General features: G+C 38.6%; 1 protein-coding gene across 2 annotated transcripts in view; it reads right to left on the reverse strand.

Annotated features, from left to right (window-relative positions):
- The window catches only part of XPO4 (exportin 4), a 73504-nt gene that overhangs the window by 42629 nt on the left and 4623 nt on the right, over positions 1-26252 (reverse strand). For both annotated transcript variants that reach the window (XM_053936388.1, XM_053936389.1), the window contains exons 2-4: positions 9985-10090; positions 6416-6557; positions 6056-6194 (exon numbers count right to left, since the gene is read on the reverse strand). In XM_053936388.1, coding sequence (XP_053792363.1) covers positions 6056-6194; positions 6416-6557; positions 9985-10090 — 387 coding nt within the window. The remainder of the gene's footprint in view (positions 1-6055; positions 6195-6415; positions 6558-9984; positions 10091-26252) is intronic.

The following is a 26252-nucleotide window of genomic DNA, read 5'->3' on the forward strand; positions in this document are numbered from 1 at the left end:
GGCATGTGAAGCATGCAGGCTTTGGACAAAGAGAGAAGGGAAGTAGCAGTCTCTACTAATAATGGAAGAGGTCCAGGCAGAGTTTGCTGGAGCACAGGGTGCAAAACATGCTTTTCTTTGTTTCTCTGGAGACAGGCAAAGTTGTGGAGCAGAAAAAAAAAGTAATCTCATAAAAGAAGTTGAAGGCCTGAAAACCATTTATAAAGGTAACATATCCTTCTCCAGGTTCTTGTCTGAATGCCACCAGTTGGATCTTCACTCCTACCACAGCTGCATGAACAAATACAGGACTTTCAATTAAACTCAAAATAACAAATAGTTAGACTAGCCATGCAGCTCACCATCAGCAGCACCCAGCCTTAAATATACAGCATCCCAACAAGTGCTCTTTGGTGTTCTCCCTCCCCCTACTTTTCCAAGTACTCATTCCTGGTCTTTCTTGCCTGTCTCTGCCTGCCTTACTGCCAGCTATGTCAAATGAGCTGCATTACACAGCTGTGTTCCACAGCAGATCTGCCCAAAGTAAAAAATGAGAGGCTGTGAGGGACAAGGGGCAGTTTCTAAGCAGACTAACAGAAAGATCCAGCATGTTGCACATTTTTTCTGAAGGGTAGTACCTTTGAGAGGAAGAATGACTAAACACCAAGCAGCTACAGTCAACAAATGTCTTAAAGAGGCTTTTCCCCTCAAGCCTGTTAATTTGTGTGACACAAATTTTTATGTAATAAAAAAAATACATGGTGTAACACATGGAAAGGCTTAATTTCTTCTTTCCCAGTGAGTCTGTGAGGTCACAGATGAGGGACTCCAGAGGTGCAAATCTCATGAGATGGCAAAATTGAGGAAAGAAAGGGTTTGGGATGCCATACAAAGAACAGGGGATGCACATCTCACCACTAGGCCCGTATCTCCTCACTTCCCAGTCCTGTCATTGAAACTGTGGCTCTAGTATGAATGTAACTGGGGAGTTATCAATTTCTAGTAGTTATTAAGCTGGGGACTTGCATCTCTGGTAAAGCCAGTTCCCTTTCAACAGAAAAATCTGAAAACTGCAAAAGCACCCTGATTAATTCAACTACTAAAAAACCAAGTTTTCTTGCATTTCTATCACTGAGTTTTAATCTCACATGTGCAGTAGTTTCTGGATTCCTAAAATTCCCAAACCAATCTTTAACACACTAACTTAGGCCTTTATAGAAAACTTATCAACTTAAATATCCTGGTTCACCCTTTGCTTTTTAGACTCAATATGTCTCAAGGGCAATGAGATACATAGAACGAGGCAACAATTTTATTAGACCAGAAGACACAACTTGGGGTGGATAATACACATATTTTTATCAAAATGTGAAAGTCAGGAGAGTCTCTCCAACTCCTACCCTACCACATGACACAGTAACAGCTAGATAGGTTTCCAGAAGTAAAATTCCTTTTAAAGAACAGAAACAAAAACTGTAAATGTTAAATAAATAAAACTATCCAGGCAGCCATTATAATGGATAGATTAACCTCAATGAAGAAGAATGCCTAGAGTTTTGCTTATTAATATTTCCCACCACTCACATGAAATCCATTCACAGAACATCCCTCAGAGAAGCTTTAGGTAATCTGAAGCAGCTGGATCTTCTCTCTAGACCAACTAGGAACATTGAGAAACAGAACAACAGATTTACAAATGTTGCAAGAGAAGGAATTGTTAGGATTCCAGAGCTTTTCCAGTGAGTCTTGACAAGTGTTCTTCCACGTACAAAAAAAACTATGTAGGCTTCAGATATGGAGCTTTATATTAAAATACATTCAAAAAACACAGCTTCTGTTGCTTCCCAGTTCCATGTCAAGTCTATAGCAGCTGGATCCCTTTGCATCTCCATACACCAGGAGAAATCAAGGTATAATCCATATCTTGGTCTGGTTTTAAACAAAATCTGATTGTGTTCACATGCAGACGAGATCCTCCTCCTGGGAGTCAGTCACTTAGCTGCCAGGATTCCTGTCCTTCTGGCAGGGATGAAGGACAAATTAAATCTTTCAGCTATGCAAAGGCAGAATATTTTAACACAAGAAGAAAAGGCCAAGAAATTGAAGGCATTTATAGTTGAGAAGAACTTGGCCCACTCAATTCTCCAAAATCTTGAAATCAGTGATAGAAAACATGTATATAAAATTGTAAGATTGGCTCATGATACTGTGTCTGTTGCCAGAAACTCTGTCCCCCGGAAAAATGAAGATTTTGAAAAGAGATCCTAAAATTCCTGTCGCAGGGAGATTACAGATTCTCCTTCATGAGCAGAGGGCTTGTATTGATAATAAAAGAGGAGCCAGAAAAAACAAAACCAAGAACTCCAAAGCTAATCTTTGTCCTCCTAGAATTACCTAAACTCAGTTACAAATAAATAGGCAGCCAGACTAAAAGTTTGCTTTCCCTTCTCAGACAAAGGTTTCTTCTGTGAGATTCATAAAGCACCAAATGGCAGAGATGCAGCAGCAGAAGCCAACACTCCAGTTCTAACCCTGGCTCTAAACCATGCATCCTTCCCGTCCCTGAAGTATTAACTCTCCTTAGTGTCCTGTTATTTCCTTGACACGTACATTGTGTTCCACTATTAAAAGATTACCCAATACTAAAGCAATTTTATTACACTAATCACAATTCCTCTCCTTATCTTCCTTCCAACCTCCTTCATATTTTTTTCATTTTCAACAGTTCATCCATCAGTCTTGCTCATATGTCAGTTTGCCACTACATACCTTCAAGCCCTAGCCTCAAAATACATCCATCTCTTTTTAACTAGTACTCGAGAAGTTGAGGTACTAAGCACATCAAATCCTGCAAAAGGACACAAACAACAGACACTACCATCTACTTTCACTGCCCTCCTTATTACCCCAACTATCAAGACTTGATCCTGACAAGATATTACTCAAAAGTCCCAAAGAGTTCATGGAGCAGGATGGGCTGATGATCATAAAATTAGTACAGATGTCTGACAGAAACTAGGGGGAGGGCTGCAGGGAATGGAAAAGATTAAGTACCTACATTATTCTTGTAAGGTAAAGATGGATCAAGAAGTTTCACAGCCAACAGGGAGGAAAAGATAAGCAAGAAGCAGACAAGAGAACACTTTGCTTTTTTAAAATGGACATTCTCTCAATTACAAACTGCTGTAGAAAGCCATTACCTCAGAATACTCTGAGTTGGAAGAGACCCACAAGGATCAAGTCCAACTCTTAAGTGAATGGCCCATATGGGGATCCAACCCACAACCTTGGTGTAATTAGTACCACGTTCTAACCAATTATCAGCAGCTAAGAGCTGCTAATAGCTCTTGTTTGAGAGCTTTAAACATTTTTAAATACGAAGTAACCTGCTGCTGACTTCATGTGCAGTGAACCTCAGGCAGGACAACACAAACGGGTGAGCAGAAGGTCAGAACAGAAGGCTGAGAAGGATACAGAAAGGACAAAGAGACTGGAAAAAGAATTAGGAGTCACAAAGGTATGATAAACTCCTGGAACTAGAGTGTACAAGGAGGCAAGAGTGCATATCACACCATGGGAAAGATGTCAAAAAAATTGAATGAATCCTTCCACAGAGAAGCACACAAGACTGGAAAACATCTACTGATCTCTTTCAATACCTATATCCTCGTCTCTTCTGTGATTTGAATGGAGGCCTGTATTTACAAGTAACATAAATTAATCTCCAGAAACACCTGTGACACTGCACGGCACTGTCCTGACTGCACATCTCAGATCTTGAAAGCACCACTCCCTTCAGGATGTAGGCTTCACACCATACCCTGAAGCACCCTTAGCTGAGACTCCCCACAGCAGAAAGGCAACTGTACCACTGGGGTCCCACAAGGCCCCACAAGCATGGCTGAATGTTACAGGGACACTAGTAAAGAAACAAAACCACCCAGCCATATTTGAAAAGATAACTAAAATAATAAAAAAATTATTGTATGAGTTATTTCATACAACCTTTCAAAGTTGTTTCATATTTATGCAAGAGGCATGCCCTGATGCCCTTCAGAAAGCAGTTTTGGCAGGTAACATGCTGAAATACCATTTTATTACTGGTTATTATTGCACATGCCAGTCCTGGGTGCTAGTACCAGAGTCTCTCTTGCAGCTAAGTCTCAGAAGATTACAAGAACATTTTCATGAATGAGAACTGGTTTATAATATAAACCACCACATATACATGGAAGCACGTGTTTATAACCAGTTTGCCAAAGACTACAAACCATACACCATGCCATACAGAAAAGATGTTTCAGCAGCATCATGTCTTTTTTTTTTTTTTTTTGCTAGTAAATCTTATTAGCACACCACAATAGAAAACATTATATATCCTAGATATTTTCAATACCATTCTTAAAACTTGAGCACAAATATTTTGGAAAAACTATGGAGAAATTCATACTTGTGAAGAGGGGGAATTAAAGGAAAATGAAAAACTGAGCTCAATTTGGCAGTGAGCTGAGCTTGGAGAAGAGTACCTTTTCCCCCAGCCAGAGCTCCTCTGCAATGTGCTCTGCTCTGCAGCATGCCCAGGACGATATGCTTGGAGCAGGCAGTCTTAGCTTGCTGTATGCTGTGGTCAGTGCAGTGTGTCTGTGGACAGTGCATGCATAGAATACAACTGCACAAGTTGGACTGTGCATTCCTTAGTTCAAAGTCCACATTTCTATTTAGGCCACTTTTGTAGCTTTACGCAAATATCCTACAAACTACATGAGTATTTACAGAGTCATGCATAAAACTTGAAAACCTCAGCTGTAACTCCGTTGTAATAACCAGGCTATGTTTCCTGGAAAAAAGCATTGACTCAGTTCTTCTTAACAAATACCCATTTCTAGCCAAATTATGCAGAATCAAAAGGCTAAAACAGTTTCCTTAAGGTAAATTACTGTGAAATTAAGTTTTACAAGACTAAATGAAATTTCCATACCCTGAAGCGATATTATTTGTTGCTCAGAGGTGACACACTATTTTTAGGACCATGACATGAGCTGGATTACTCTAGTACACTTTGATTGAATTTTCAGAGTTAAATATTTGCCACTCCTATCTATCTAGTACAACTGCTGCTCTAAATGCTCAGCAGTGTAATGAGCCAGTTCTCTCAAGGTTGTTTTTTTTGGTTTTGGTTTTTTTTTGTTTTTTTTTTTTTTTTTTTTTTTTTTTTGTTTTGTTTTTTTTTTTTTTTTTGTTTTGTTTTTTTTGAGAAAAGCTTCAGTTAAAGTTTCATCATGGAATCTATATACTCTTTGATTTTCATCTGGTAGGAGAAAAAATCACCTCTCTTCAAGCTCTAGTTACATGCCTCTATTATGACCTATTCTAAACTTATCCCCTGGCATAGCAAACGGAATTTCACTAAATGCATAGATAGATATTGGACACCTTGTTTCCACTTTGAGCTCAGTATCGAAGGTAACACTTACCCCTAGTAGTATGACATTAAATCAAGAGTAAGTTTTGTATTTCCATTCCATGTTTTACTTCCTCACACCCCTTTCTCTCCACCTACTGTCTCCCAAAGAACAGCAGAGGCCTATGCCTTCTGCTCACAGTCCATTTCGACAGCTGAGCCACAGCAGAGTGCAGCACTGCACAGATGGAAGGGGAACAGAGTGTGCAAAGAACCTCCCAGCTAACAGAAGATCTGTTTTAGATCTTGCTATTAGATTAAAGAAAACCAGAGGAAAAAGGACAACAAACAAATAATATTAAAAAAAACCACAAAAAACCCCCACAAGACAAACCACCAACCCACAACCCCCAAATGCCGTAGCATTTAAAGCAGCTATTCAGAAAAACATTCCCTAAAAATATGGTCTCCTTGTGTACCAAAGTATGTATACACGTACTACCCCTAGTCCCAAAACATTAAAAAAATCTCCAATTTGGTAAATGACTGGATAGTTAGCAATTTAATGACTAATTGTATAAGCAAAGTATAAAATATTTTATAGCCACTAAGTATGTAATGTAAGTTGCTGATGCAGACTGCTTAACTTTCAAAGAAAAAAAAGTAAGTACTTACCACAGTGGGGTTACCACTGCTGATCAGCTGGCTGACTTCATGAAAAATGCTCTTGCAGTCGATTGATTTGTCTAATGATCCCCGTTTCACTATCACCGCTACCGCTAATAAAATCTGCTCCCGAACATACTTTTGAAGGCTGTAAACAACATTGCACAAATATATTTGCAGGTAATTCTGGACATCAATGCTCAATAAAATTTTAGACACATTTCAAATATCTTGTGTGAATTCGTAAGGGAAAGTTGGCAGAAGTTAACTGCTAAGACTAGAAGACAAATTATTCTTAAAATGAACTTGCACTGCTACCAGACTTTATGCAGAAACCTAGACGTTCAGAAGTGTGTTTTCTGTACTTACTTAGGCCTTTGTAAGACATAGGTTAGAAGGAATGTTCTCAGTGACTCAATGCTAGCTTTTTCCAAGAGAATCCATTCTCTTACAACTGCTTCCATTATCGCTGTAGCAGCTTGAAAAAGGACGTAGTCCACTTTACTAGTTTCTGTGGGAAATAACAAAGGTAACTTGAGTATTAGGAGACATGTTTTCAGCTTGAATGTGTTTCCAACAAAAAAAAATAATGGAACTTACTATCATTTATTATTAAATAGAATATTGTTGCTATGAAAACAGAGAAGGAATTTACAACTCAAAAGGGGGAGAAATAATCAATAACCCAATTATCAAATTGTCCAGTATTGTTCAAGTCAATGACCTAGGAGAAAAGTTGTCTGTGCTAGGAGGCTGGTTGAAAGGACAGGAACAAGAATGCTAACAACAATAGGGGAATAAAATAAGCAAGGTAACTGATTTAGTTCCAATAGACTAATAAAAGTGATTAATCTTACAGGCATATCAAAGCTGAAAATTTCTGTGTTTGCCTTTGAAACAAATAGTGCATAAAAGTACATGGGTAATAAAAAGAAGCAAATCCACTTACACTTAAAAGTAACATTTGTGCTTAATTATCCAAGCAAAAATTCTATACAATTTTAAAGGGTTCTCCATCATGTTCAATTTTCCAGATTTATTTTGAGTTAAACAAAATGACCACAGTGTGGGAATCATTTGCCACTATCTAAATATCGGATTACTATGTATACAGATGCACTAAGGAAAGTATAAAAGTATACTATGGAGAAAGGTTAACAGTTTGGATGATTACAAAATACAATTTAAAGAGAAATGCCAGAATATGAATATAATTTCTATGATGCTAGAAAGCTATAGAGACATTTGTTGTTGTTGTTCCTTTGTTTTTAAAAATTTTAACTTGGAAATAGCAGGTAATATCTCAGAAGCCAGTTTCAAAACTGAGCTCTGCAGAAAGAATTTTCAGAAAGGGTGCAGCCACAGGGTGGCAAAAGCATAAAATATGAAATAAAATTCCCAAACAAGAAGCAGAGTTTGAACTATAGTGGTTGACCTGCCAGGACTAGAAAAATGGTGTTTGAGAAAACCTCAATCATGAGACAAAAGGCTTTAAATTACTATAAAACAAACTTTCTTGCCCCAGTTACATACACACAAGTTTATATTATAAATTTCCTTTATATGCAAGTTCTATATCAAAGACAGCAGATAATACACTAAAATATTTTAAAGTAATTTAATCAGGCTCCAAATCTAAACCCACAGAGGTAAACATGCTTAAATAAAAATAAACCACATTTAAATCTGCTTAGCTTAATTTGGAAACTAAGTAACCACTTAAGTAAAAGATTAATGTGTATGTCTAACACATATAAAAACAAATTTAATTATTCCTGCATGGGAATTTTAATTCTGGCACTTGTTACCTTGGGCCTTCATCTTTTCTAACTGTACAAAGCTCACACACACACACAAAGAGAGAGAATGTAATTAAAAAAGAACAGAGTTTCCCCTTTGCGCCAAGTGCGGCAGCCGCACAACTGCAATCGCTGACATGCAGAGCTGCAGCCCCCAGTGTAAGCCTGTAATCAGCCAGAGCACCACGATCCTCCATGGAACTTACTAAAGAAAGGAAGGACAAGTTTTGCCAGTGCACTGAACAGCTATAAGTTACAGCAGAATGCAGTGCCTTGTGCTTCCTGGCTTCAACCCCAGGTTTCTAAAGAACATAGTAGTGGCTGTTCCCCTTTTCCATACACTCACCTCCATTATTCTCCCTGTGTCATTCCCACATTTTTCTTTCTACAAATGACATCATCCTTGTTATCTCTCTCTACCTCCATTCCAACTCCTATCTTGACCATTTTTTTCCTGTTTCTTTTAAAAGCCATTTACTTGGTCTTCTGGTTACAGTCCATCCTTCCTGCACACATCCCTTTCATCATGAAAAGCTTGTTTCCCTTCCTGGTTCCTGATTTCACAATCCCTGCCTCTTCTTCCTCAACTCCCAAATCTTAACTATGTGTTCTTTCTGTCCATACTGTACAGATACTTACTGAGGAAGCACAAAGTTTTGAAAAAGTCTCTAAGTTCCAGGTCTCAGCATAACTGCTTACATTTCCACGAAAAACCTGTTCCATGTGGAAACATGCTGGATTTTCAATGGTGGTAGCATATGAACAGTTTAAGGATGTAATATATCTAGACATCCAAAAAGTATTAAAATCAGCATCATATTCCATTCAACCAACCATATTTAAGATTTCATGAGATTTCATTATTTCTGATTGATGATGAATCCTTAGATCCAAATGGTCTGCAAACAAACTTACTTAAGGTTGTTTTTGCCCACCTTATTTTCTCTAAAAATCAATGTGAAAACAAAAAGCATCAATTTTGCTGACCCATCAAGCAAAAAGTGTGATTGCAGTCTTCCAAACCAGGTGGAATACTACTATAATATACTAAACCCAGAAGAAACCCATTTGTAGAGATAAATTTTGGTGTGGAGTGGGTGTAGGAAAGGAAGTCCATCCTGGTCTCTATATCACAGTGTAACATAGCAGTAGGTCTGCAATACATCATAATATTCATGAATTCTAAGTCTCTAATCCAGTAAATTTATAAATAACTGTTAAAAAAATACTGGAGAATGAATTAAGTATGAAAAGAATATTTTTCAACATAATTATAGTATTTCTCTGTTCATTCTGGCAAACTCTTTAAAAGAAAAGTTGCTTTTTGTGGTTTTGGCATGTGTTTTTTTTGTGCTAACTCCCCCCGTAAGGTCACAGAGTCAGTTTTCATTGAAATTCCCCCTCACCTGCCCCCAGCACTCACATCTGGCCAACACGACAGTGCTGAGCAGCAATCTTACATCTTTACTGCCCCTGTAATTTCCAGATTTAGCTGCCAAACTCTAATAAGTCTCTATAGCACCTGTAAAAACATTTATCCTTTATAACTTGCTACCCAACCACATTTAAAGCACTTCCATTAAAATCAAAGAAATTTTTGATGAAGGGTGGTATCTGCCTCTTTCCTTTCTCCACAGGAATAATCACACAAAATTTCAAATCAATACCGTCTTGCTTCTACCAAGTGGACAGATATTTTCTAGCTTTTTCCTCTTTTCCTCCAGCTGGGCTGTCAACAGCAACTAAGTTGTTCAACTAGAAATAAACTCTCATTTCAGCACCAATGCAAAATCTGGTAGAAGTGCATAAAATTGCATTGTTAGCTGATTTAATGGGAAGCAAGCACAAAGCCAAGCAACCACAGTACTGGCAGCTGCACAGATTAGACAGTATTACAGTAATCACATTGCAGAGGAAATCTATTAAATCAGTTTAGGAACTTAGCTACATGAAGTTACACCTCACAGCTTTGAAACTGACAGAAACAAAACAAAAAAGGACAGTAATAGGCTTCATGCTCCATCAAAAAGCTCCCCTCATTAAAATCAAAACTGATGTTCATAGTCCCAGCTGCAAAATAAGAGCACAGTTCCAGTTATAAAAGAACGTACACGCCTAAATTCATTTATTGAAACTTACCCAAAATATGTTTGCAAACAGCAAATGGTGATTTTGATTTCCTAAATGATAAGAATATGTGCTCAGCATGTTGGCGTTGTTCATTGTTGACCATGGAAGGTGGTGCCTGGAAAAAAAAAAAGTTATTCAAGCACTGATCAAAAATATACTAAAACCAATGTCCTGTCAATGTCATGAATGTCAAACACATAAATGTTTGCCTTTTAAACACCAAAACCCCATATCTCTTTGCAGAACTGCTTGCTCTCAGGCATTACCTCTTCTTATATACCACTCTGCATTTACATTCCATGCACATAGGTGTGAATATCGAGGTATCAGGCAGAGAGTGAATAACTTAAGTATAATTTCTTAACAATATTTCTGAAGTTAGAAGTCAGATCTAAATTCAAACCAGTTCTTTTTCTACTCAGACCAAAAACACCACTGCACATCACTAAATGCTGCTAAGCCTGCTCACAGTCCTGGAAGCAAAGCACATTTTTTCTTCAGTTCTACATTAGTTTTAAAATATTTAGTTGTATAATAAATTCAGGGGATTTAAAAATTACCACAGACATGTTCTGAAATAACATATATACCAGGAACATACTACCCTCTAGTGTTTAATATTAAAATTGACATCCTGAGAACTAATGTGATTGAAGAGACAAGTAAGCCTATTTGGGAATGGCTATGGTGGTTCCTCAGCTTACACTCATCCCTTTATACACCCACCCCATTACATCCTGGGCAGCTTGGCTGCTCAGGTAACACCTGCTGCTCTCCTGTTGAAAGCCAGCTCCAGGGAGGTTTCTACCTGAAAATCAGCTTGAGGTAAATAATGAAACCATGCAATAACCTAGACCCCTGTGAGGTGCCTACAGAGCAAAGAGGAGCTGCCTGGACTGCAGTCTCGCCTCACTGCACAAGCCCAAGACCCCACACTGCCCTACAAGGTAAAAACAGGCATGCAGAAAGTATCAGCAGCTCACAGCACCACACTGCTCTCCACTTCTGCCACTAATATTCTCTGACTCCTGCTGTTTGGGATTTATCTGAACTGCACACGGCATGAGATACTCTTGCAGGGGATTGATACCACAAAACTGATGCTAACCTTTGAGAAAGGAACATGCACACATGTAGGAAGATCACATCCAAACTGCAGAGCAGGATCAAGGTGACAGCGTAGGGTATTGAACTTCAGCTGAACTTTCGAACTCCCCATTCCAGCCCCATCCCTAGCAGCTTGAGAAGAACATGTGTGCTGCCTATCTTTCAGTCATGATTTATATCCACTGCTTTGGGAAGAAAAGCATCAAGACCAATGCTTTTAACATAAGTGAAATATTTCCAACAAATAAACCACAAGAAATCTTTAACAGGTATTTCCGTGATGTAACCTCAACTCTCCTGCGTGCAGCAGGAGCTGTTCCTAATGGGAACAGCTGATTGTGTTTTCTGCATTGTGAAGGACCATCCTCCTCTGCATGGACTCTAACTACATTCACTGCAATGGAACCAGCTGTACAGAATGCCAGAAGCATTTGTAGCAAGTTATCAAACATGCAAGAATTACCTACACAGCAACAGCTTGATACACACTTCAGTCAGAGCTGCAGCAAATAAATCAAACCAACTGAAAAAAAAAAACCCGCAGTTCCCACTTTTTCCCTCCACTTTATGGGCAAGCATTTGTACAAATGCACAGAGAACCAGACTGGGAAAGTGATTACCAAAAATCATCCCATATCTTTTCATCTGGATCAGTTCCCCAGTCTGCTTCACCATAACCCAGCACAAAAGCCTAAACCAGCACAGTATGGCACATATTGGGTGGTGATAGTCTGCTTTCTTCCAGCACTAGTTATCATTTTAGGTGCATTTAATCTACAGCCTCTATTGCTGTGCAATGCTTGGGAATAGTTTTAAGTCTCAAGGAACACACAACTCTGTCCAATGATATTTCACAAGAACTAAGAATCAAATTTCTTGAGACAAGTTACTTATTTTAATAACTTTCTGCTACCAAAAGGAAAGGTCCTCCAACTCCTTTCTTGGTCCCACCTGCATGGTCTTGTTACCTCTTTATATGATACTTTCTATCAGTTAGTCCACAAAAGAAAAAGAGGATAGAGGGGAAATCCAGGGGAAAGGGGAATGAATATTTGTTAGTCTAAAAAGCATCAAAAAGACAAGTGCCAGAGCCAGTGCAATGTATGGAGAAAAGGAGTGGAGTGACATTTCCCTTTCAACACTACTGACCTTGCAGCTCAGAGCTCTGCAGTCTCATGAAGTCTCACTAATTATAGCCATGTTAGAAAGAATCCTTTGGGTGTGACAAAGTGTAACCTTTTGCAAGCCCAGGTTCATTTATATTCACGTCCTTAGAGCAAGAAGACTAAATCAGAACTACCTGATCCAAACTAATTTTGCATTAACACATTATATTTAAGTTTGCCATACAGAGATCCTATCTATTTTCACTGTTCTGTAATACTTAAGGGCACTTTCAGTTGCAAACTATGGCACCACTAAAAAAACAACCAGAGAAGTTTTATGGGAAATACCTCCTTTATGCTTATAATAACTAGAAAGTAGACCTCTTGCTTTATATTATTTTAGCTCTTCTACTTCTCTGAAGTCCAGTTACAGAAGACATTTGACACCTTGGAAAGGCGTATGGCACATCATATTCCTGTATTAATTTTTAAAATTACAATAACTTAACAATACATTACAAACTTCGACTCTCAAAACTGTCCAGAGCAGACAAGTGCAACAGTTAAGGTTTGAACTGTACTGTAAAGCCACCAGAGGGAGCTTAAAGCACACTTTACTGCCTTCACTGCATTCAGACAATATTTATCTGTACAATGAAAGTAAAGTCCAGCTAGTTTTTGCTTTATAGAAAAGGCCAGCATATACATATTCTGTGCAAATTTCACATTATAAGAACACTGGCTCAGTGAGCCCAAGAGCCCTGTAGCCTGGTGCCTAGCACCTCCTTGGCACAATAGGCTTAGAAACATATCCAAAGTATTCACCATGTTTGGAAGGTCCCCTAGAGCACACACGCCCATTCACTGCATTCTTTCTAATTGTCTCCTTCAAACTCTTCTCTACTACCCAACTGACAAGGAATTAAAACACAGTAAGGTAATGAGCAGGTTCTTTTGGCATACCGAAACCATTTGCAGCTATATCACTTTCTGTACTGCTTGACATTACTTCTAACCATCTCTTCTCTCTTTCGTCCTGCAAGTTACCTATGAAAACGTCTCCTGGACAATTATCATCTTTCTGATTTTAGCATAACAAGCTACTGCCCCATAAGAAGACAGTTCCTATGTGACACAGCATTATAAATAAAATTACAACCTTTCAACTACCAAAGCTGTATGGATACAGAAAAGGACCAGAAGCAGCAGTGCCCACAAATAGGATCCAGCAGGACTACTGTTTCAAATGGCAGCTATTCACTCAAAGGAAAGGGAAACAGGAAAAAAGACAAGACTAGAAACACTGTAGCAGATTAGCACTAACACTTACAAGACCGCTAAACTTACCTGAAATCCTGGACAACTCCTAAGAAAGTTACATAAATGCAGAAGATGGGAAACCAAAAGTACACACATGACTAGGAAACATCTCTTGATGTACATGTGGGAAGAATAAGGGCTTTGGGATTTTCTTTTATTTTCAATAGGAGTAGTTAGATGTATACAGAGGAACTGAACCTACACACATGTATTCAGAAACACCTGGTTTATACAAGCATTTCCTACCTCAGTAACATACCTTTCAAAATATAGTGTAATTATGACTTACGTGCCAGGATTAAAAGTGCCAAGAAGTTAAGGCAATAGATATAAATAGATAGAAAGGAAGCAAACAGGTTGTAAATACAAGACATTCATTAACACTAAAGCTGCAGTCACCCTGTGTTTGCCACTAACTGGCTGAAGAAGTAACACCACATCCACATTAGAAGTCTGCTTTTTTAGCTCCTTCCTTTTATCAGAAAACACCTTTTGCTTTAAAAAAATGAATGCATCAAATTCCACCCTCCCAAGTGATTCTGTTCAGGTAGTTTCATGGCATATACAAAATACAACTTTTTTGGATCATGTATTAGAAGTTACATTATTTTCTTGGTGGTTTTAGATCACAGAACAGACTTGCAGAATCACATAATAGTTGGAAGGGACCTTTAAAGGCCATCTAGTCCAACCCCCCTCCATGGGCAGAGACACTTTCACCTTCACCCAACCAGGGTATTCAAGAGCCCCATCCAATTTGGCCTTCAACATTTCCAGGGATGGGGCATCCACAGTTTCTCTGAGCAACATGTGGTGAAGAACTGAAGCCAGCACTATGAATATCAACCTCTTCAATACCTTCAACATCTTGTTGAAGTTGATTGTTTAGTAGTTTCTTCTAATATCAATATGGATCCCATAGAATATTTCACTTGTTGCTTACTTAAGACACTGATAGTATCTTAAAAGTAACAACTTCTACCATTTAAGTGACAACATTATTATGAAAATCATTAACAGAGCAATTTTTAATTTAAATATTAGTTAACCAGCTTGCATTGGTACTTCTGCATCAAAATTTTGCTAAGAAAAATCCTGGCCACAATCAAATATAAACATAACTAAGGATGGGGTGAGCAGTGTTCATTCCTTGCAGGAAAAAAAAAAAAAAAAACTTGCCAAGACAAAATTTAATTTTTCACTTTTGCTATGTCAAGACAGCACTGAATACAACCAAAGTCAGCAGCTTCCTACAATTACACTGGGGGAAAACTGCAAATTAGCATGTCACAAAGAACAGTCACACACTCCTCCAGACTTCGCTGCTTGGGAGAACACAGAGAGTACACTGGAGTGTTTTAAGCTTACACCCACAGTATTCCCACCTACCAAAAAGGTACCCTATGAACAGCACAGCCTAAACACTAGAAGGATTATGGAAAAGCAAACATGCCTACTGAAAGAATTTTCTTGGTTAAAAAAAAAAAAAAAGAAAAAAAAAAAAAAGAAGAAGAATCAAATTGCTTGTACCTGCTAGTACCAAAGCCAAGTAGGAGCCCTTCTTGCCAAAGGCAATGTTTATGTCTGTAAGTGAATTACATTACAAACTTGACAAGAGCAGAAACAAAAATCTGATACTTCTACTGAAGTGTGACTTCATAAAATTCACCACAAACTCTCCAAATTGAGCTTCTCAAATATGTAGGGGAATTATGCCATTCTTGCAGTCAAAAGGTACAATAAAAATTGTGCCCAAACTCTGGTCTCTGGGCCACTCTTATGAAAATCCAGTTCAAGACATTCTTGTTCTTCAGAATGGTGTCTAGACTCTGTGCTGTAGAGAGCCTGGGAAACCCATGGGGGAAGAGCTTAGGAAACAGATCTCTGTCAATATACAAGGATAAGCAAAAGCCACCACAGATGGCAATGGCACTGCTGGGTCTGGACTTTGCTGACAGCCACCATCAGGCAAAACACACTCAGAAAAGCAGGGAATAAAGGAAGCCCAGATGGTTTGCCAACCTGTCCCAGCAGGCAGGGAAGCCAAGTAATAGTGAGGCATATGCAAAGGAGGCAGATCATGAGTGAACTTGAGAACCATGTGCAGGGGAACACCATGTGATGGTGATAACATAGCTGAGGAGTACAGGCAAAAAACAGAGGGAGATAGAGAAAAAAAGGGAGAAAATAACCCAAGGGCAAGCAATAATTTTTAACTAGTACATATACTGCATTTAGGACAGCTAAATATATTTCTCCACCCATGTAAGCAATTGTTACAGCTGCAACATAACTAAATAATCAAAAGTCATTCAATTTTAAATTAATGTGCTCCTTTACCAAGATAGCCAAAAACCACTAAAAACAGATTTCTATACCTTAAATAACAAAAATACCTTGAAAGAATTACTCCCCAAACTAGTTCTGCTGTATAAGCAATTTATACAAAAGAATCAGACTCAGAATAAGGAGATTTACAAGTTTAATTCTAACAAAGGCATATCAAGCAACATGCCCCAAGACTGAATTACCCTGACTTCTGTGAAGCCAAGCCATAACAAGTTTCCATTCCAGTTTTAGCAGTAACACTTTTCAAGTGTTTCAAATAAGCTTTTTTTCCTACAATATATCACAGCACACTCAAAAACTGTCATTTGTCTTATTAAAGTAGCTAATCGAAGAGATTAAATGTAGGAGTCAGACCCAAAGAACTGGACAATTAGCCACACTTTTGTTCTTAGCTATTCACACTACTTCTCTTGCAGACCCTGATACCTCATGATGCAAGGATGTCTAGTCGTCTCATGAAGCAGATGCCACAAGCTAACAATTCAGACTAGATGAAGATGTTTGCCTCTGCAACTGCTTTACAAGTAGATCAGACATTCCAGCTTTGGGCACAAGGCCAGAAGAAATTGAAGATAATTGATAACAACAACAGCTTCTGCTGTCCCAGTCAGATCTGTCACGACATGACTGCCTAGCTTTGAGTAATCGTTACTACAGAAAACTTAGCTGGCACAAAAAACATCTCCAACTACGTTCCAACGACTTCCTCTGCACTTACTATTTTGAATAATCATTTAAATTACAGCAGTGACTCAGCCTCAATTCAAAGGATACTCAAGATTATTTTGAGAATTGGTAAGAAAGATGCAATAAATAACTTCCAGCCAGAACTGCACTAGAGACAACACGGTGGAGATTTAAGACTTTCTGAACAAAAACTTCCTTTGATTTAAAAAAAAAAGTCTTCTCCAAAAGTAATTATGACTCAAATTATTTAAACCCCAGAGTGCCCAGTATTTTTCAGCATATATTTGGAACAAATGTGTGACTGCTGAAGGAATTGCCTCCTACACACCTACTCACTCACATCTTGCTTTCATGCAGAAAATTAACAATAGGGAAAAAAGACTATTTTTTCCTCATCAACTTTTGCTTTAATAACATATTTCAGCTTCAAAGTATAAGTCTTTTTCAAGTAAATCAGGAGACAAATTGTGGTTTTGTAATAAGAGCTATTCTCAGTTTAGTAATGTTCTTGTATAAGATACTATATATATACACATTAATTGACTAAAGACCCAAAGTAAATCATTACCATCAATAACAAAACATTTTCTGAGACCAGACTTCTCTCCAAGGCAAGCAGCAAACACTACTGAGATTTTACTTCTCTGCTAACAATTTGATCCACAAATATACACTGTTAAAGGCTCTCCACTAAAATTACCCTTCATTTATGTGCACAACACAGCTAAATCTGAGAAATATCCCATAATGGATATTTAGCCTACAGTAGTCTGACTGTTAATAGTGAGAAGATGAATGCTGACATGAGGCTACAGTTCAGACCCTTAAATTAAAAGTAATTTATTTTATAATCTCTACATTCACTGTTCTAACATTTCAAAGCACAAATGAGGTCTGACCTGCAGTTCTGTTTGGCAAAATAAAACTTTTCTAAAACATGTGATTGATGGCAATGGGAAAATCCACATGGTCCCTTGAAGTCAGTAAGATCCAACAAAGCAACAAGATGGCAATCCATGTATGCCAGAGAAAGCTCAATCAAGACAGAAAGTGTGACTCACTATATAAGAGGACAAAGATAAGAAAAACACTGTAACTACACACAGAACAGTTACAGAAAACCTCACTGTTCCAAATCCAAAGCTTTTCAAAGCATTTAATGTTAACAACCCACTTTGACTTCAGTAAAAATGGCACATCACGACTGTAGTAGCACAGGAACAAGAAATGTTACTAAAGGATACAAAAAGTCAAAGTGCCCTTACAACAACTGCATTCAAGTCCTGCTCACCTGTTTCCTTTCATTGTGCAAAAGCAAAATCTCCCTATTAAGAGATGGGAGATTAATCAGAAAATAAGCCCCCATGCATTCTAGCTGCTCCTCAAGTATCACAGGGCTGGTGGTGGCTGGCCTTAAATTCTGAGTGATAGCCAATTTGGCAATCTGACCATTTCCTGGAGCTGGAGTGAGCTTGGCCTCCTTATCCTGAAGCAAGAAAGAGAAGAGTTGGTGGAAATTAACCAAATTTCTCCCTCAGCTCCCACCAACTCCAGCTGCTTCTCTCTTTCCCCACAAGGAGGCATGGAAGATACATGGGTAATAGGTGGAAAGGAATCTCAGCATTAACACACACCACAAACCACACTGCGGGGTGGACTATCCCCATGGCAGGTCATGATTCTCCAGCAAGAGATAGGATCCTAGCCTATCCACAGCCTCTGAAATCCTGATTGCAACTCAATCATAAGATTCAAGTGGCTCACCTCTGTATTGCTCATTTCTGTGCCTGTAAGACAGCACAGACACAACTTAAAAACCCAGTGAATTTCAATACAAAGTTTAAAGTAAAGAAAGAACCATTGTGACCAATCTTCTACTAGACAAGAGATCATAGTAATGCTGGTAATGGCAATACTTGTTTTCCAAAGTTCATAATTTGAGATATACACTATATATGACCCATTTATCAGGCTCACTATACATCAAATACAGTCAGCATCTGCTCTCCTTCTGCAAAAGAAACTTTCACATTGTGTGTGAAGAAGTGTCTCATACTATTTTTTTTCCTATTGTCCAATTTCAAATTATACTTTCTGAAAGAATAGCTATAACCACCCATTGCTGTATGGGTGGCATTACTTTTACTTCCATGTAGCCTTCTACAGTGAGCACGTGCAGTGGAGTGAGACATCACAGGGGTAACCCCCATGCACCTCAGACCCCAAAACACAAGACAAAAAACATCACTACATGAAATACTTAAACTGAGATAGTGATAAATTTTGATTTCTGAATGGTTTAGGCTTTGACTCCCATCAAAAAGACATTTCCTCCCATCTAGATAATGAAGAAAGGCAGGCACACAGGGCAGCCAATTTCCCTGCCAAAATTCAAAGTTTAGCACTTCCTCCACCATCAATCTTGTTAAAACGTCAAAGCCATTTTTTCCTATCATAGTTATTTAGTAAGAGTTGATTAAAAGCAAGATAAGGAAGTTTTAAAATTTTATCTAAATTTGATGTGGAAAACTCCTTTGGTTTATTGTACTTTCAAAATGGCATGGCCTAAAATGTCTGCCTTTGTTAATGGCTTTTAACTGTTAGGGCACTAATGAAAACTTACAGACACAAGTGAAACACACACAAAGTACAATATTTGAATCATGTAAGAAAAGAGAATAAGATACAGACAGATACAAGGTACATATAAGAAATCAAGGTTTAGCAAAAAAGAGGAGCAGAATAGAGGCCAGAGCAGGAAGTTCATAATCTGCATTAGGTGGAAGATAAGAAAGCCAAGAGAATTTGTGAAATTGAAATTAATTTTGTGAAGAGAATAACATCTTTCACTCAAACCCAGAAAAATTATGAACTTTCATTGAACACACCTCAAAAAAGGTTCTTCCCCAGTTTGCCCATACTGGGAAACAGTGAAAATCCATCTAGAATTGTACATATTGAGACAGTAAGGTATCCTCTCCTTTTACCTTGTTTCACCACTTTGTTCCACTCTTGCAAATAAAGCCTGAACCGTGATACTGAAGAAGTTACACATCTCTGTATTCATCCTCTGATACACAGGAGAGCAGACACATGACACATATTTTGAGAAAACCTCTTCTAAACATGAATTTTCTATGAAAAAGTTGGGGTTTTTTTTAATCCCTCCAGAAATGTTTGGGGATTTAATTTAGAAGATGCAATTTTTAGGACCCCCTTAAAGTGAGTGCCTGAGCTCACACTAAGACACCCACACAAATTAGCCAAGTCTCAAGTTCTGAACAATCCAAGGGCTCCGCATATTTCCACACTGAAAAAATGAAGAAATGTGGTCATAATAATATATTTTATTCTCAGCCCTCTTAGAGAGAATATTACTGTAAAATGAACAGGAGACTAGCTCCAGAAACAATATTGTCATTTCTCTTGATATTAGAATTTAATATTTATATATTCCCCACTAAACAGTTCATTATTATGAAGCTACTCAACATCTGCTCCTAATCCCACTTAAAAACAACCTCACAAAATAAAGGATTTGCAGCTTACCATCCCTAATTCTCTCAGGAAGAAGCACATTTGTTTTTGTGCTTGGGCTTTGGTGCTTGTTGTTGACAGGTAACGAAAGCACTATTCATACTCTCATCACCAGAGAGAAGTGTGCCTGTTTTGTAAACTTATTTTCACATTTCTTCAATAATAATGCAAGATGTAGTCATCTGGGAAACTACCAAGACTATGGTTGAAAGAGAAGTCAAATAGCAGAAACATTATTAGCAAAATAAACAGTAGATGCCAATGGCCCAAGAGATGAAAAAGCGTAACTAAATGTGAACAGTTAAGACCTGAATGAAAAACAAAACAAAAACCAAAACAAAATGACGCAGAAAAAAAATGCAAAGCTCTCTTTGCACATAAGATGAGTGAAGGTGAATGTAATACTTTTCAGCCACAGCTTCAATAGCACACAATTCATCTTTAAGGCATCTAGAATCAAACCAGCAGCTAGCTGCATAGGGGGAACATATTCCTTCCCTGCCACGGGGCTACAGTCCTGTGCAGCAGAGATACAGGCTGCCACTTGGGGATCTCCACCTCCTGTATACACATATACATAGAGATGCTGTGGAGACGTCCTCAAGAAACCTACCAGTGACAAATGTGTAAAATGTGGCTTTTAGATGAGGGGTGTAACACAAGAGGAGACCAACTGAGCTGTAAGGTGAAACCCAGAGCAGGTAGGCAGGGTCTGCCAGCACCAACAGCAACTGTGTGAAGTCATGGCAAGATGAGTGAGCAACTCATGTGAATGCCAGGACCACCAATATATGACCAAGCTATGGCAGATCAGTTTTGCGGAAGTTCACAACAAAACCTGGAAGACCACCTATTTGCAGAACCAAATGAAATAATCAAAAGTAGAAGAGCCTTTGCTGCTTGCCCAAGGCAGAGAAGTGACACATGTAGATGGTGGGCAAGAGGATGACAGTTAACCTCACATCACCAGCTTGGATACCTTCCACCTATCCCCAGACAGGCCATGCACAGAGATATAACTTCTCTTGTGTTGCCACAAGACACAGGTGGCAGTTCTGCTGCAATTCATCAATGAGCCAGTGTGGTTTGTGCTTGTACAATTGTTTCTGTTGCTTATTAGCTCTGATACTGCTTGCACTCCATCACTAATGCCACAGTTAATGATAGCTGGAACATTGTTTCACAATAATAAAGGACCGGATAACTGAGTGTTGGTTGTCATCCAACTGCAACGCTGATCTTCGTGCAGACCAATCCATGTTAATGATGCTGCAACACATTTTTTGAATTCTGCAAACCGTCCCTGCCCTCCTGCACACATTGTTGGAGCAAAAACCTATGCAGCCAGGATATTTACTTGTGATGTGAAAGAGTAAAATTAAAGGTCCTTCCAAAACAGCCTGAAGAAGAGATAGAACATGGCTCAATCGCTTCCTTGTGTCTTAAAAACGATCAGATTACGCATTTCCAAAAAACTTGAAATACAAAGTTGAGGAACATACCACTCACTCCAATGCAATACCATGTAGCTTTTCTGCAGCTCTTCAAATGAACAGATTTCAAAACACATTTGTGAAGGATGCTGGTATTATTATTTTTCATCATTACAACAAGATCCTAGTCTAAGTTGACAGTAATGAAGAGGGGCTGTCTCTCCAGAACTCCAAGGCTGTGGTGCTTCGAGATCTTCCATTCCTTCCAGCCATGTTAATTCCTCTCTGCTCCTAGACATACATTATTATCCTGTGCTAGCTCTGGCAACAGGCAAGTCCTTCTGACAACCAGTCCAACTCACTAACCTAGCAGATAATCAATCCAGCAAAAAGACAAGTGATATTTTTTCTCTGCCACTCGGTGTTAGGCTGGTTTAGGCTCCTGTGAAAATATAGCCTATGTCACACCTACAAGCCTGAGACTGCAGATGTTCTTCACCTTAGCCAAGGCTTTTGAAATCCCAGATACTGCCATCATAAACTCTAAAATTCCATGGCAAAACACCTTTCTGCACTTCACTGATTTCACAGCCAGAGATTAATTATACAAAGCCTTCAAGAGACCCTGGCATAAGGCATATTTCCAACATTACCAAGCTGTGCCTCTAGCATTTTGCACAGCTGCACATAACACAGCTGGCCTGAATGACAACAAAGAGTGAAATTCACAATTTCGGCACAAATCATTATATACATTTAGCCTTTCTTCATATTCACTTTTGTAGTTCTGTAAATTTAGAATTTGGTAGGCACCAGTAAGCCAACTGATCAGGTTTACAAAGTAACAAAAGCAAAAACCATTATTCACTTGCTCCTACATTATCTTAAATAACTTTTTAATGTATTTTCTACTAAAAAAAAAAATCAGTCTTGATTTAAAGAGAAAGAATTGTACATGCTACTTCCTAAGTGGTTTAACAACATAATTTGACCAAATTTCTTCCAGGAGCATAGGCAAGCTCTCTCATCTCAGTCAAGACAGAAGAATTGTCTCTAATGCAACACAGTGATAATTATTTTAATTAAAGACACTTTTCTGCCTGAGTTCACTACCCAATCTAGCTCACTACACAACCACTCAGGTGGGTGTACTATTATCCTACATTTTGGCAGAGCCAAAGACAGCACTGTACAGCAGCCAGTCATTGTTACATTTCTGAAGTAGGAAAGTTTGGGGTTTTCCTTTTTAGGAAGATGGGGAACAGGAAGAAGAGGGACTATTTAAAGTATATCCTCTTGTCAATTTTCCTTCATTCCCTAAAATCCCTATCTTAACAAGTACTCCCTGTTCAACAAGATGTTTTGGACTTCAAAGTCCAAAGGACCAATGTCTCCTACAGCTCAGATCTGACATCTTCCCTTGTATGCCACATCTCCCAGCACATATGTGGGTTTATGCCACTCATACACCCCACTACACACCAAAATTGCAGAGATCTTATGTACACCTAATTCAGACAGACTTTTTAGAATCAAAACACTGTCAGAAACTGATGAAAAGGAGTATTTTACTTATCTGCTTGTGACAGGATCAGCTCAACTTAATAATCAAGAGGATTTCTTCCACCTCTCCATAGGGAAAGCTGTTAATTAACTAATGAACACAGATTAGCATAACAATGATAAGACTCTTAGGAAGCAGGTTAAAGGGAAAACAACCGTAGGTAGTGCCTGAAGAAGAATAATCCAGATGGAGTTATGGACTAATGAAGCTCCCCAGCAGATGAATGCAGAAGCAAGCACACAGTATTTACATCGATTACTCAGAACAAAATATAGAGATATGCCAATGCAATGGTGACATGTCAAACGGGTGTGAAACATATTGATTCAAAAAGACAAACACTCCCTCTGTGAAACAGTCAGGGGAAATAAACTCTAAGCATGCATAATCCCATTTCACTAGATTTTAATTTCATCAAACACAATGTTTACTTTTCAAAGATATCAGAATCTCTATCAGTTCTCACTTCTCTAATCTCAACTCCTCACTTTAGTACAGATAAGCTCCATGCACATTTGTTCTTGGCTCCCAGGTATGAGTTTCACTAGCATGGTGCACACTGCATGCACACTTATCTCCTAGGCAGTAATCTGAACTGTGTGCTTGTAAAATGCACCAACCATACCAGCTCTTAAGCAAAAGAAGAAAAAAACTATACATATATACAATGGACTGTTAAGTTACTTAGTACTGTTCCAAAAAATTATCTGGACAGCCTGGGTATGGTTCTCTGAAAACATCACCTTGCTGCTCTGAAGCAAAAAAGAAAAGTACAATGTCAAGTACTATTAGGAAAGGAATACAGAAGAATATAAAAAGTTTACAACCATTGAAAATCCTCAAGTACCTACATCACAGAATTCTGGTCAGTTCATTCAAAAAGAGCATCATAAACCTAAAAAATTACATTGGGATGATTTGATGTATGGGGGAACATCCCATATAAAAAAAATTACAAGACCCTCCAGTTTAGCTAAGAGATGGCTGGAGGATGCAATCAGATAATTATACAAAATCACAATGGATACTGTAGAAGAAAAATCAGAACATTTTATAGTTATTTCTCATAATTTAAGAATTACTTAAATTATGAACCAGTAGGTTTCACTCAAATAACTATATTGATTTTTTTCCAAAAACACTTGTAAACCCCATTACACTCAGAAAAGCATGTTTTATGTGTGTATATATATATATATATATATATAAAGACTAAATAATATATATAAAAACTAGAAGAAGAAAAAAAAAAGCACTCCAAAAGCAACTGGACCCATTTGTGGGCAAAAAACAATGACAACATCTCAAGCTTTTGAAATTGCTAATGCAAATAATGTAAAGTGTCCACTAATAAAAGAATCATCCTTACTTTTCAGACCTCTCTAAATCAGCAGCTACAGGCAACCACTGGAAAAAACCCATCTGAGCAGAAGCTTTCTCTATTCAAGTCATAATATAGCACACATCCTGCTTGTTTCATGGGTGACAACTTGGAGGACTTTCACAAATCTTCTCAGCATGGGAATGATTCATTTGTCTGATTTTTTCCAACAGGCAACCTGCCATAACAAAAGCAGAGCTACTCCATCTCTCCCTTTCACCCTTACTATGAGCCATGCTTCACAGTCTGAAAAATTGCCTCACAATGAAGACATATTGCAACAAGAAACTGAACTTCCTTGTGGAATAAGGATTGTCATGGCCTTTGTGGAGAAAAGGCTGGCTGGTTATGTCAAGATGTGAGATAGTGGAGAATTGATGAGGCTGATTCAGTGAAACCACAAGCTAGGCCACTTGCTCATCTTGCACCTGGGCTTGAGCAAGGCTTAACAACTGCATGTTGCCTGGGTGAAGCAGAGACCCCAGAGCCCTGTGTTGTCTCAGTGAAGTGCAGAAGCACCCATGTCTCTGTGCCAGCCCTCAGCCTCACTGCCCCTTCACTGTGCACAACAAGCCCTGGTTTAGATCTGTTCCTCTGAGGAGACAATGATGGGAGTAAAGATCTGGTGAAGGTCAAATGGCCACCACTGCTGCCTCAGCCGTGTGGAGGAGCACACTGAAGTATCACACTTCTGTGCTTTTTCAGCCACAAGATAGGTAGCTCAGTTTGAAGGTAACCAAAGACCCTCATTCACCCCTTGTTTATATATTAAAAGCCACACCTACCAATATGAAAATAAGAAAACAGATGTTCCCCCACCCTTCAACTATGACGGCAGCAACAGGCAGCCAATGATTTTTAACTGCAGTCATTCATCCTTTTGTCCACGAAGTACAAATTGATATTTGAAATCCTTCACTATGGAAGGACAAGAACACAATCCCACTCTACATATAAGTCAATGGGCCTGCTCCTCTCCTCTCCCCAAAGCAGGCACAACTCTGTGGTAAGATTTGCTTCTCTGACTGCATTGGAGCTTACCTGGGAACACTTGCACACAGAGCTATGCACTTATATTTTGTAGGTCTAGTGCAGTTATCAGCAATCTAACAAGAACTTATAATCTGCTGCTTCAACAAAACAGACTATTCATGACTCCACAACCATGAAAGTTCTCATTCAACGTGACTGGACTCTAGTGCCTAAGTGGTTATAAATGAGAAATTAAGCCCATCTGTACCCAGCCCACCCTGATATCTGAGGACTAGCTAGAAGGCAGGGGGGTTTATTTCCTTACAATTTCATACACTTACCACAACAGGCCTGGTCTCCACAAAAGTAGGTCAAAAAGAGACACCACATAAATTGTCTTGGTTGATGGTATAAACAATCTGATCCTACTAACATGCTCCCTTATGCTCTTATTCTGTAAGCTTATTTGAACATCTGAAAGAGAAATTTCTAGGACCACTGTCATACCACCCAACTTTAGCCTGAAATCTCCTTCAGAATAGCAGGATAAATCATGAATTAAGTGGTACTGTGCGAAGGTGGTGATGTGAGAATCCAACACACACCTAACATCCACCCTTTGAAACAGACCACAGTCAAAACAGAACATTTACAAACTTCTAAAGAATGGAACTCTCCTGCAAAATCACAGAATCACGAGGTTGGAAGAGACCTTCAAGATCACTGAGTCCAATCCATGCCCTAACACCTCAACTAAACCATGGCACTGAGTGCCACATCCAGGGATGGTGACTCCACCACCTTCCCAGGCAGACAATTCC

The sequence above is a fragment of the Vidua chalybeata genome, chromosome 2 (genome assembly GCF_026979565.1).
Source record: "Vidua chalybeata isolate OUT-0048 chromosome 2, bVidCha1 merged haplotype, whole genome shotgun sequence".
Lineage (NCBI taxonomy): Eukaryota > Metazoa > Chordata > Aves > Passeriformes > Viduidae > Vidua > Vidua chalybeata.